The 13,923-nt window shown below is 35.5% G+C and overlaps 1 protein-coding gene across 7 annotated transcripts in view; it reads left to right on the top strand.

Moving 5' to 3' along the window:
- UHRF2 (ubiquitin like with PHD and ring finger domains 2) overlaps positions 1-13,860 on the top strand; it is a 78,893-nt gene extending 65,033 nt beyond the window's left edge. For 2 of the 7 annotated variants that reach the window (XM_023943460.2, XM_086867898.1), the window contains 7 exons: positions 5,818-5,924; positions 7,917-8,079; positions 8,640-8,777; positions 9,569-9,692; positions 10,096-10,256; positions 11,014-11,112; positions 12,627-13,860. In XM_023943460.2, the coding sequence (XP_023799228.2) occupies positions 5,818-5,924; positions 7,917-8,079; positions 8,640-8,777; positions 9,569-9,692; positions 10,096-10,256; positions 11,014-11,112; positions 12,627-12,773 (939 nt within the window). In that variant the 3' untranslated portion in view covers positions 12,774-13,860. Of the gene's footprint in view, positions 1-5,784; positions 5,925-7,916; positions 8,080-8,639; positions 8,778-9,568; positions 9,693-10,092; positions 10,257-11,013; positions 11,113-12,626 lie in introns of all 7 variants that reach the window. The other 5 variants (XM_086867895.1, XM_086867897.1, XM_086867893.1 and 2 more) reach the window with 3 other exon arrangements.
- Positions 13,861-13,923: the final 63 nt, after the last annotated feature.

Genomic DNA, 13,923 nt, shown 5'->3' with positions numbered 1-13,923 from the left:
TCTACCCTCAAGACTGAGAACAGGTACTGTCATAGCTTACAAAATGAGCATCGGATGAAATTGTTTTGCACATGGCACTTTATCCTCATTTCTAATTACATGCATATAAAATATTTGCACGTTAATCTCTCTTCTGAAAATGGGTAACTTTGAACTGTAGGGACAAGTTACATGGCTTACCTATAGTTAGCTTTTGTTTTGAATATGTTAATGTTGCTGATCTCCTGGTATTGCTTTGATAGTAACTGTAACAGGAGCATTAGCTGAAGGAATTGAGAAGTCTTTCAGTAATTTATATTCTATTCAGAACAGATTAACATTTACACACTAGATACTGGACACCAGCACTGATTGTGCAATCACAGTGTTCATGGTGAACATATTCTGATTTATCTGTTCATCAAATCAAGCAACTGAAGAAGTTTAACCTTTGTGTTGAAAACTTGCCCTCTTATTTTGTGTCATTGTTTTTATATATCAAATTGAAACTGCTATTTATTGTCAAAAGTTTCAAGATTCATGTTTCTGCTGGGTTTGAGGTAGTGTTGTAAAGATGGTAAATTAATTGCATCATGTGCTCTAGTTTAATCCAAACAAAAATTGTTTCTTCTGTAAGTGTTGTTGCACATAGGATCTTATGGAAAAATCCCTGAAATGAGATTCAGAATCTCTTGGAGACCTGGTGTGAGCAGTCACATCTTCTTGTAAAAGATTCTGAGACTACAAAAGATAATGACTGCAATGACTCAAAAGAGACCCCAGGCAATATACTCATTGTTTCATTTTGTTGGTATTTTTTACCAAACCCATTCACTGCCTGGAATGTAGTATTCACAATCCACTTCTTGAAATGAATGTCTAATAAGAAATGCTTGACTTTTAGATTTCAAATGCATTGCTTTAACTAGAATCATAGTAGGCAAATTAAATTAGTTATACAGATTGCAGTATTTTTTTCCCTCAGAAGTCCAATCAATTTTGAATCTCCAGCTGATAGTCAAAGATAACCATAATTTTAAAATGCTGTCTCTAAAAGCTGTTGTATCTCCTAAATAAACTACTACTACAGAAAAGTGTCTTTGACCAGAAAAGAACCTCTCTCTTTGGTGAACTTGGTTCGAAATCTTAATGGATTTTTAATGGAACAAAATATAATTAATCCACACTGGGTAGCCTGAATGGTTTACATATAAATGTACAGTTTAAAAGGCTGTTAATTCACCAGTTTTGGACACTCTATGGAAACGAGTAAGAAAAACCTTAGAAAGGAATTCACATACAGCAGCTAACCAGGACTTCAATCTTTTAAAATGTTGCCCTACATCCATCACCAGTTAGCCACCTTCTGATGTTTCCTGCTTTGAAGCTGTGCTTCTTACTGTTCAGACATGTAGATTAGTGAACACTAATACGGTGAAATGTTTTCATTCTGGTGGAATGTGTCATGAAACTGCCAGGTTTTTTCTGTCAGGGGCGATTTTGGGTAAGACTCAGCAGGAATAATTACGATGTATTCAGGCTCTGCACTTAATGCAAGGGATTCTTATTGATTTACAAATTATATTTATACTTTAGCACTTCCTTTTCAATTGGCACCTTTTACTGCAGTGTTAAACCATGAAATTATCAAAAATAAATCAAACAATGGGCAGACAGGCCAATTCTGTCAGCACTTTATGGATACAAAGTTTAATGGAGATGAATGATGACATGATTCAGTTTCAGATATCTCTACTACTGGAGAAAGAGAATGCTTTCAAATGTAATTGCTTGATAGTTAATAATTGACTTGGATTTAATAACTTCATTTAAAAAGGCTTAGTACTTTTTTATTTTACTTTATCATGACTTGATTAAGCTCACCTTTTATTCATTGCATTTTGCTGAGGTCAGACTAATGAGGGATTGATGAAGAGATGATATTTGGGAATTTCTTGTATCAAGAAAGCCAATAAGACATTTTTTGTTGCTCAAACTGAAGGGTGGAACTCATCTAGAAAATCTGATTGTGTTTGTAATAGCCTGTTACTGATAAGTACAATTTTTGCATTATCTGTTGGAACCAAACTTTGAAATCTGAGCATAACAGCAGAGGTATTAATGGAGAGAGAAAATAATTGAGAGCTCACTTGAGATAGCTGATATTCTAGTAACTTAAAGTAGCTAATGTCCCCATCAGCTGGTGCATAAGTAATCCATAGAAATAATGTGGTCAAATGACTCAATGGAATTAAAAATCTTACTTTCTTCATTCTACATTGTTAGACTTACAACTGATTATATAACAACGTTGGATAGTGGAGTATGCTTTAATACAACTGACTGACTGCCTGTACTGGCTGTCTGAGGCTGACTGGCTTGTAGTACTAGAACTTCAGGTTTGTCTTCCACTCACGTGCCTCAGTATGAGATATTGAGTCAATGATACTGTGGCTGAAGTTTGTTCGCTTTATAATGTGATCAAACTTTACAAACAAGATGGTTAAGAAATAACTTTATGGACACAACATAAGAAAAAGGGACATGCAGAAGGCATTAAGAGAAGACAGAATAACAAAGTACTTACTTCTTATTGAAAGTTTTGGTGCAAGTGGAATTAAGCTGTGGAAAGCAGAAGAGAAATGGCAGAATTATGTATTTGAAGGTAAGGAAATAGGGAGAATGTAGAAAGAAGGGAAGGGAAAAGACAAGTGTTTTGATAGGCTTTTTGGCAGCTATTTTGTTTGTTCAAGCAGAACATACAGACATCAATTATTCCTTTTGCCATACGTTTTTCTTTAACTGTTGGACTGTTATCTTCTGTTCTGCTTTCTGATCCTCTTCAGACAAAAGTAGCTTTACCAATCTCATACTGGCTCTCAGTTAAAAGTTGTTGTAGGTGGTTATAAGATCCTGTATTATCTATAGATAGAACTCAAAGTTCTTGAGAAATTGTTTTGATGAGTCATTACTCTCCAGTAATCCCAAATAATAAGATGTGAGTATTCCTGTTATACTTCACTTTAAAAATAAAACACCATAAGCCTGATGAAAGTAGGTACTGTAGGTCTCCCAGTATGTCTCTGGAGTACCATTGTCCCTTTTTCACTCCTGCTTGTCATAGGAACATTCATATCCACATTTATTCCACTCTTTAGACACTGGGTCTGTGCATCACTTAATTCTTGCCATTTTTGATTTCCATTCTCTACAGGCACTTACATGTTCATATGAGCTTTCTTCCTCTCCTGTTTGAGAATTGCTATTATATCAGAGTTCAAATGTCCTCCAATTTCTTGTCATCCAGCCCAGATCAGTGGCAAGGTCTCTGATGTTTTCCTTCAATTCTGGACTCTGTGTCTTTGTTCCCTGAAATCCTTTTTTGGTTTTTTTCTAATATATCTGATATGAAAAAAGGGAGTATAGTTCATCCAGAAAATAAGGCAGCAGTGACTCTTCCTTACATTGGAGGATATTGAAAGAGGCTTGTAACTTGACCTGTAGCATTTATGGAGCATTTGTGCACCATAATTGTTCCTTTTATTCCCCATTTTTGTTCCCTGGATTTCCAGTTGTTTATTTATGCATAGAGCACTTTGATAATTAAAGAGAAGCAAATGTAGCCCATGAAATGTGGGATATGCTCAGGAGATGAGAATGTATACACAGGTCTTCTATCTGTAGGATATCTTCAAGCACAATGTTTTCAGTTTGCCTATGGTTAGACTTCCACCAGAGAACCACTCAGTTTTTCTTTGAAGATGCTGGAAGTCTTTTGTTTTAGGCCATTTACATTTAACCCATTTTCCATGGAAGTGTGTGTAAGTAGGAATACTGTTGCATTTCTGCATTGTCTCTTCAAGGGTTTTTTTTTTTGCTTAAGCCTATAGAAATTTGTCCTTGATTTAGTTTTTTCTTTTACGCCAAAAAATAAAAGTCTATTTCATACTTTCTTCTCATGAAGATTTATTAACAACCTGATGGTTGATAAACAAAAGTTTGTCAAGAACCTGTTGTGTCTTATAAATAATTTTCCCCATCCTGCTTTCATATAAAGTGTTTCTGTCTTTCATATATTTTTCCACATTGTTATATATAGGGTCTATCAGTATATATCTCAAAATTATGTTCTAGGAAGAGGGGAAAAAATCACCTTCTAGTTTCAGTTTAATTTTTCTTGTATATCAAAAACTGCCTTAACAGTCCTCCCCACCCTGCCACATCCAGAACATGTGCATGTTTCTTTCTTTGTCACAAAACCCAGGTCATTCTGGATTTGTGACCTTCCAAGATATGTTTTCCCATTTTTCTGAACTTATCACAGGCTTCTTATTCATTGTCAAAATGCAATTTGTTCGAATGACTGTGATACATGAAGCAAATCCATCCTTGTTCATACAATTATCAGAATCATCCTTGTGTGATCTGGGCATTGTGTTTGCCTTGGCAATCACAGAAAAAAAGAAACATATTCTGTGATAAATTCCAATACTGTGATATCTTATACAATTTTATTTTACATCCTTTCTTAGTAAATGGTTCTTTTCTGGTTGTTTTTAAAAAGTTGTTTCATATACTGTCCTTAATAGAATTTCATTCTGTTTCTGTTGGTTTTTAGAGATTTATTTAGTAGAGTAGGTAGACTCTTTTAAGAAAGCATATCACAGAGTTTATACATGTCTGTGTTAGGTTTTGAGTATACTTTTTAACTTCATAGCACTTGTATTTTATTATATACAGAGAATGCAGCTGAATTTCTGCTAGGTTTTCCTGACACAAAATAAAATTAACCTAATTTCTGTAATTTATCTATGGCCTTCTTCAAGCGGTGTTTCCCTTTCTAACTTTCTCTTTTTCTGCTGTTGTCAGTCATGAAATATGTGTAACAGTCTTGCACTGGATCCTAAATAATGTCAGACTTTTAATAGTGGTAAGAAATTGACTGAATTTTATTACTGCATAGATGTTCAGAATTTTGCTATAAAAATTCATCTAAACATAATTTTCCTATTAAATTGCTATATGCTGTGTACCAAGTATACATCACCAAAGAAATAATGTATTAACTATATATGTTGTCTGTATATTTATGTGTTTCTGGAAATAGATTCATTTCCCAGGAGTGATATGAAATTCTGTGACAGTCTTTGTATAGGAAGTAGAAATACAGGCTTTACATGAGTGTATTTAGATTTTTGACTGTTTTCATAGCTCATGGTAAAAGATTTTATCAACTTTCCTTCAATTTCATGAAAATTATACATAGGAACTATAGTACAGAATTATTTTAGCTTACAAGATACAAATCTAAATTATTTTAAACTCTTACTGATTCAGAAGAGCTGGGATTACTATTTCATTAAAGCACCTCCATTAGAGCTTTGTACATAAGGCAGCACTGAGCTCCTTGCACAAGCAGAAGTGACTGACGTGATCCATCCAAGGTAATTATTCTATATTTTACAAACATGACGCTCTTGTAATCTCAATGAACAAGAACAAGTAGCTACTTGCTAGAATATGTTCCCTTCTTCAGATTTTTTTCTTAAAATAGCTTTATAAATAATGTAAAACTAGCATTTTTTAAGGCACGCATTTTTTTAGTCAGAATTTTTTGGTGAAGAGGTTACATCTATACCAGTAGTTCTGTGCTGGTGCAGCTCCCATAGGACAGCACAATGAAATTGAAAACATGTCTTTCATGCCCTGGATTACAGTTTTTCTCTAAGTAAATAGAACAAATGAAGTTGCATTTTTTTCTTTTTCTTTTTCTTTTTTTTTTTTAATTGAGTTACTTTACTTTAGAGCGTTAAACCAAAGGATAATCTTCTTGCACAGGATCGAGGAGATGAGTTCACTTACACTGGGAGTGGAGGTAGAGATCTTTCTGGCAATAAAAGAATTGGAGAACATTCATTTGATCAGACATTAACACACATGAATAGGTAAGTTTTGAAGATAAAATTCAAAGGTATTCCAAAACAAAGAGTTGGCTTGTAGCACTTTAATTTAAAACTAACATTTTGCTGTATTTTTTCTCTTCTGTACATGCTGTGTTCATAAACAGCATTGCCTGCTGCTTCTAAGAGGCATTTTATCAAGCATTATGTTTTGTAGCTTTAAAGGAACACACACCTCAGTGAAATACATTGCTCTATGGTTGCTGCAGCTTAGAGTCATGCTTCTGGTTGAAATTGTTCTACAGTCACTCTCAGTGGACTCTGTTTTAATTAAATGAGAAGTTTGTCAAACACTTGTGCAGAAGTTTTCTAATTCTGGATGTTTCTTTTTTTCAGTTTCTTCTCTCATGGGTAAATCAGTTATAAATTTAAGGAGGAAGAAAGCATGTTCATTTTCCCATGATAAAAGAAATATTTTCTGTTTTGCTAGCCCTTTCTTCCATCATAATTTTCTATGAAAAGCAAGGAATTAGGGTGCTGCTTTATCGAAACAGGTACTTGAAAGAGAACATGTGTCCGGGGGAAGAATTAGACATCTGCCTGAAGTGTTTTCCCGTCTGCCAAAAGATGGCCTGAACAAAGAGTACTCCATCCTTTTCTGTTACTATGAGCATAATCTGTTATACAAGTGACCTCTGAACACCTGTGGGATGCTGAGAGTCATTGAGAACTTTTGTTTGCCAGGTCTGCATTTAGATATGTTCTGCTGCTCTCAGACAGTCTGGAGAGGGATTCTTTCAAGATGTCTAGAGGAGAAAGAGGAAAAGCCTGATTTGGCTGCTGAGAAAGGGAGGGGGAGGAGGCATGTGATGTCAAAATGAACAAAAACAAGGAGGAAAGAAAGATGGAAGCAGGTTTAAGCAAGAGCTTTACAAGCATATTTAGGGAATAGAACAAAGTTGTTTTGGGACACAGAATTAAAAGCTGTACCCTTTCGTGTCAGGATTTCTCTCCTCTTAGCAAATGACAAAGCTACAGGCAAAACTTACTTAGCTGTGAAGGCATTAGTGCACATGGAGTAACAATGTGCTGCTCTCATTTACTCAGCTTTATACAAGTTCTCCAGCACTTTGGTTCAGAAGATTATGATGACTCTATGTAGTTGAATCTGTATTGGTTTTGCTTGTCCAGATAGTTTTGCAAGTTTTGTTTTCATATGGGAAATATTTTTAACATTGGCATAGTGTGCCTGTTTCTTACTGTTCTCTACAGTTTGGATTCTATACTTCTATCATGTCTTTTTATAACCCATATTATTTCTTCTGTTTTGAGATCCATCATTTGTGTTGTGGCTGATTCTGAAGAGTTTTCAATCCCTTCAAGTCAGGCTGTGGTAGTAAAAATACTGTTTCTTATGGCAGCTTGGTCATACTGACTTGCTCCAGGTTTCTAGAAGAGGGTCTTTATAGGTAAAGGAATTGTTTGTCCTTTAATTAGCTCCTATGATTCTGAGTTCTTCTCTGAGGTATTTTATGTATCATGTGAGAAAGGTATGGTACTTAGAGCTTTTTTGAATGGTTATTATGTACTTTTTTCTCTATATGTTTTTCGTATTCATTACTTCTGTGTACACACTTGGAAAGCCTTAAAGTCTATTGATGAGAGGATAGCAGTATGGGAAGTTTGCCTTTTGTTATAATTTTAATTTCCTTAATGCTGTTTAGGAAGGGATTATTTTTTAAAATTAAGAATATTAAGTCTAAAAGGATCGGTTTGTTTTATCTAGCAGTTTCACATGAGTTTTCATCTGGAACCTAGACAACATACTAAGTGTTGCCATCTTTTTTTCTTACCATGCATTTTAGTGTGGATCTCTTTTTTTTCCAGCAATTCTGCTAAAGAAAGATACTGAATGGTCTATGCTGCTTGATAAACCAAAATTAGGCAAGGGAAACATATGAGACTTCATTATGTTAACCCTCAAAACTCTGTTAGGTGAAGCAGTCTAGCTTATGAAGTATTTAAATGTCTTTCTAGGGCACTGGCCCTTAACTGTGATGCCCCACTGGATGACAAAAATGGAGCAGAGTCAAAGAATTGGAGAGCTGGTAAACCAGTTAGAGTAGTGCGCAGTTCAAAAGGACGACGGATCAGCAAATACGCCCCAGAGGAAGGCAACAGATATGATGGCATTTACAAGGTATTCTGATCTCTACAACATAAAATTTCTCTTAATCTGTTTTAGAAAGCCTCATATATGTTAGACTGCAAATTCTTCACTATTACTTGAAAGAAATAGTTCTTTTCTTTTCTATGGCTTTTTAGCTTTAGTTTATTCTGCAAAGTGAACCAAAATGAAATTATTCAGAGCACTGATAATAGAACATAATCTGTAATAGGATATGTAAGATTGAATACGTAAGTTGCTTTGCATGTGCTTATTGAGTTAAATTCATTCCTGAAATCATATTATTTCATTATTTCTTCAGTTCTTCCAGCTGTATCCTAGTCTTTTGTTTGTTTAAAGACAAAACCAAGTTTTTCTTAGTTTCTGAAACAAAGGAGTGTGCCTTTTAAGACCATTGTATTTATATGAAGAACAAAAGTTTCACAGCTGAGGGAAGAACTTCTGCATATAATAATAATAATAATAATGTATAAATCAGTCTTGCCATTTCTTCTTGAACAATTAAAGTATGACGATGTGCATGTGTTTGACTTGTGATAAAATAATGGCAGTAATTTTGTATTGTTCTTTAGGTGGTCAAATACTGGCCAGAAATTGGAAAATGTGGATTTTTAGTTTGGCGCTATCTTCTGAGGAGAGATGACGTTGAGCCTGCACCTTGGACTTCAGAAGGAATGGAGCGGTCAAAGAAGCTGGGTCTAAGTGTACAGGTTGGCATCAAGACTCAGCTGTTTTTATCAGGGCAGTTGTTTTTATTCTTGGATCCAGTAAACAGATTCCAGAGGAAGAAATCAGTTAAATTAAAGCTCTCTTTTTTTCCTTGTACTTCACTGTGGCAGCTTTTGATACTAAAAACCACTACAGACTAAATTGAAAGAATCCTGAGGATTCGGAGAAGGAACTGTGAATGAAGCTTTCTGCCCTAGCAGTAAACTGGTTTGTCTGTATGGATTGGAAAATCAGAATTTGTGTCCAATTTTGTGATTCTTAGGCTGGAACAAATTTTTCTACAGATGACTGGATTCTGTCTGAGAAACCAAAAAAACTGTGCATTTTTATGTATTTCTCTCCTCATGTGACTGAGTAGTTTGTATACATAGTGTATTTTAGGCACAGATCTAGGCAGATCCATGGAAAGTTTGGCATTGCAGAATCCATGAAAGATGGAAAAATGGGAGGAAGTAATATTTATTCTTGGCAATGCAATGGTATATTTTAAAGCATGCCATCATCCCCCTGATGTATATAGTTTGTAAACACACAGGTTTGGATACACTTTTTAACACAGCTGACTAGGGACTAGGTTCTTCAACTTGACTGTGCTTCCTTAATGATAGGTACTAATTTAAATGTTTATCGTATGGGATTTTAAAATCATTTTGTAATTATTTTACTATGTAATCAAAGAGATCTAAAGTCTTTTAGAACTTACTCCTTTTGGTATTTGGTTATTCCTGAATGCCAGTGATTTTTGTTTTAAATCCGTATTTTTTAATTTTAGTATCCAGAAGGTTATTTGGAAGCCATGGCTAGTAAGGAGAAGAAAGATAAGGTTAAAAAGCACACTGTGAAACAGGAGCCAACCAGCCAAAGTAATGGAAACCAGAAAAGGCCGATTGATGATGGTATTTCTTTTTCACTTTTTTAGCATTTGTTAGCAAAGGCTGTTGCATTACAATTTCTAAGCCATGAAATCTTTGTGGAAGTGTGAATCTGTTTGGATTACTAATGAAAATTGATAAACAAATGCTCTTTCATTAAGTAGTAATGCAGGGGTCTAAGTCCTTTTTACTGCTTCTACTGCATTTTTCATTTTTAAGCCCTGCAATAAAATGAATGTTCTTCTGTGCTACTGTGTGCTGCAATCCAAAGCAAAGGTGGACAGTATGAATTTGAGTAGGAATTAGCTTGATGCATTTCATGCATGTAATCCATATTAATCTATGTTTCCTTCTAGAAATAATTTTGTCTTTCCCTTCTGTTACTAACACTGTTGTTACTGTGTCTGATGGTCACCATCTTAAGCAGGTACAGAGGAACCTACAAATACACCCAAAGCCATGAGGATGGGAGATGGAGGGAAAGGAGAAGCTTTCCAGCTCACCCAAGAGCAGCAATGGCTGATTAGAGAAGACTCTATGAACCAGAAGCTGTGGGATGAAGTACTTGCTTCTCTTAAGGAAGGACCAGTATGTTTGTTGCATGTGTAATATTTATTGTTTGCATTTTCTTTATATTATTTGGAGAAATCTTGAGACCCTCTTAAAACTTCATTTGTTTGTTCAACTTCTGCTAAATATAGACTGTCTTGCATTACTTTTATTTGTAAGACTTGTATTTCAAGAAAATAAGTCTTGGTTGTGCAATTTACTCTTGAGGGGTGGGTTAATGGCTCCACAATAGAGACCTTTTCTTGCTCAAAACCCATACTGAAGTTAAAAGTAGTTTTTTATTTATTTTTGTTTTTCAGGAGAGCATGCTTTATCTGATATAATAAATGTATTTTTATGCTGTGCTAATATCAGAAGTCAGACATGAAGAAACATGGTTTTAGTCACTACATTTTGTTTATACAGAAAATAGTTTTATGACAGGTTCCCCAGAGACTTATGTCCCATCCCTCTAAGTGTTCAAGGCCAGGCTGGATGGGGCACTGAGCAATCTGGTCTAGTGGAAGATTTCCTGCCCATGGCACAGGGGTTGAAATAGGTGTTGTTTAAGGTCCCTTCCAACCCAAACCATTCTCTGATTATATAATTCTTCGATTTGTAGAAGAGCAGGGAAATTAAGCCATTAAAGACATGCTTCCTGATTACTCCTATAAAGCTGTGCTCAGAGATATGAAGGACTTAAGAACTTCTGGAAGTACATCATCTTTATGTAGTAAGTGGCATTTATGAGAACTGTAATAGAGTTTGTCTCTTTTATTCCTTTGCTCCACATTAGAATTTTCTGAAGAAACTGGAACAATCCTTTATGTGTGTCTGCTGCCAGGAGTTGGTTTACCAGCCAGTGACAACAGAGTGCCTCCACAACGTCTGTAAAGTAAGAATAAACTGCCTTGCTCTAGGCTATTGTCTTGGCTCTGAGACACCAGTCACCAAAGCCATATGCATTTTAGAAAGACAATAATAATTGTATAACATTCTGAGCAAAAACAGGCAACAAGTTTCCATTCAATGTTTGCTGTGTAAACACCTTAATTTTGTAATAAAGAGTTGAAGTATGTTTCATACAGTTCCTGATTGACATAATCAGTGAGGTTTATCATTGCTGTCATGCCTTTGTGGTCAATGGGGGTGCATTAGGAATTGGTCAGGTCCACAGGTTAGATTTTGGCACAATATCAATGATTTAATTTTATACAGTTAAAATCAGATTTTATAATTTTATAACTCTCTGTTAGGAGTTGTGAAAGAGTGATGGGCAAAAACCCTAGAAAATTATTCGGGCTCATTCAGAGAAAGTTATGTTATCTTGTTAATCTTGGCATTGTTCATGTTTGGCAGAAGAGCCACAGGTGTCACTACATTACTCATGTGTCTCAAAATTTTGGTCAGTTGAAGATAATGTAAAGATCTTGGAATCAAATCAGGACGAGAGCTAATTTTGTAGCACTGGTGTGTACAGAATCATGCACTGAATTGTGCATATTTGAATGGTGCCTACCATACCTAGTATTTCTGCCTGAGGCCCTAAAGGACTCAGACTATTATCATCCTGGTAGAGTATTCAGTAATGCAAGGTTACTGTTCAAGAAGATACCACTCCAGTAAAAATCAGGGCATTGTTATGTGTGTCCTACACACATGGAACAATTATAGCTCTTTGAAAAACATGAGAAATATTGTGAAGTTAATATTTAAAACTGTGGAAATTGGAAAACCATTAAAAAAGAAAGAAGAGGAAGTTGAATGGCAACAAACTCAGAAAGCACAGTATTTGAATACCAGTGCATATTTGAGAATACAATATAGCATCCAGTTTAAGTTGTAAGGAATAGTTTGACAGTAAGCTGCTGTTGCTCTTTGGACACAGATCTGCCCTAAAAAATTTAGGATGCTCAACAGTCTGCAGTAAGGTAGTAAGGATGACCCCACAGACAGTAACTAACATGTTAAAGATTGTATACTTCATGTATCTGTAAGGCTAAACTGAATGTTTTCTGATGAGGTAGATGGAGATTGCTATGCAAACAGTATTCACCTTCCTCTTGACATGAAGGTGTGGAAAACTGGAGCTATCTGAAGCAATAAGGAAGCTGAAGATTGGTTGTGACTTACAGGAAGGCCTCAGTGGAAATGAAGGGAAGACCTCAGTAGTGATTCAATTCCTCAAGCACAGTGTTTTGCATCCCAGCACAGAGAAGAGCTCTTTTGCTAGGAGATTTTAGTCACGGGTGGAATCAGGCACCAGAGGGCTAGGCGAAGACTTCCTATTTTCTGGTAGCACAGCAGACTGTGCCTTTGGTTTACAGTGATTCCTTATTTTTGGCTGGTGAAGCTGTGGGTCTAAAAGGAAGTTGTTGCAATTTACTTCTCTGTTTTTGTATGTCCTAGAGCTGTTTACAGCGCTCCTTCAGAGCCGAAGTGTTCACCTGCCCTGCCTGCCGCTATGACCTGGGGAAGGGCTACACCATGGCTCCCAACAAGATCCTGCAGACACTACTGGACCAGTTCTTTCCGGGTTACAGTAAAGGACGATGATGTGCTCAGACCCTTCTGTACTTCTCCCAGTGACTTTATAGACAGTAGAGGGGGATAAACATGGGAAAGACAGCAGTGGACCAGCCAGCTTGATGGGACTCAATATATTGTCACATTTTGAAGCAGCTAGCCCTCTTCCCCTCATAGCCCTTTCTTGGTGTTGTGAGAACTCTATTTCTCAGCTGTCTTTTAACATCAAGGGTAGTTTTGGCCAGTTAACAAATAATTTTTAAACAAGAAGGAAGGGAAGGGAAGGAAAAATAAAAAAAAGAAAAAAAAAAAAGAAAAAAGAAAGAAAAAAAAAAGGAAAGAAAAAAAAAAAAAGAAGGAAAGAAAAAGAAAAGCCTCAGCTCTTACTGGCCTAGCTGATGCTTAATTTATGATTTGTTTTTTTGTAACTACCTCAGGACAGAGGAAAGTAAATTGTGTCAAACAATTAAACAATGTTGGGGATGAAAAAATTTATTGATGTTTTAGCTATATAGCTACACACTGCCTCCTGAATATTAGTTGTGCCTGGTCCATGTGGTTTCATTTACAAAAAAAAAGAACCCAATAATAAAACCCAAACCAAAAGAAAAACCAGGAAAAAGAAACAGATTCAGCACTTAAGCCATTTGGATTAAATAGCAAATTCTGTGGTGTGCATAATCCCTTTTTTGTCTTTTTCTTCTATTATGCTGTATTTTTTTGCAAGAACGGGCTGATTTTTAGTCTATTTTTGTGAGCTTCATTGTGCTTTTCTTGTATCTTATGCAAGTTGACTACTAATGACTAATCAGAACAATATGAATGCATTGTTGCTGCATTAGTGTAAAGTGATCTGTGTTTTTTGCACTTAAAGAGGGTATTCAAGACACTCTAGTTGTGTAAAAAATAGTTCATATAAAAAAAGCCACTTCTGTATTAGTTAAACTGTATGCTTTTAGTAGGTCTTGTATCAGTGGCAATACATCTACACAGCATTAAAGGCAGTGCTAGCTTGGAGAAGGTTCAAATCGCGTCATATTGTGATCTGAAATTTTATATACAATATATTCCCCCCCGCCCCCAAGATATACCTTATTAAATATTTTATGATTCAGAAGATTTGCTAGTTTTGTTTTTACTGTTAACCACTTAATTAAGTCATAAGATTTTTACAGAATTT

Source organism: Cyanistes caeruleus, chromosome Z, assembly GCF_971803275.1.
Source record: "Cyanistes caeruleus chromosome Z, bCyaCae1.hap1.1, whole genome shotgun sequence".
NCBI classification, from domain to species: Eukaryota; Metazoa; Chordata; class Aves; order Passeriformes; family Paridae; genus Cyanistes; species Cyanistes caeruleus.
This window is presented reverse-complemented; position numbering and strand designations above follow the sequence as displayed.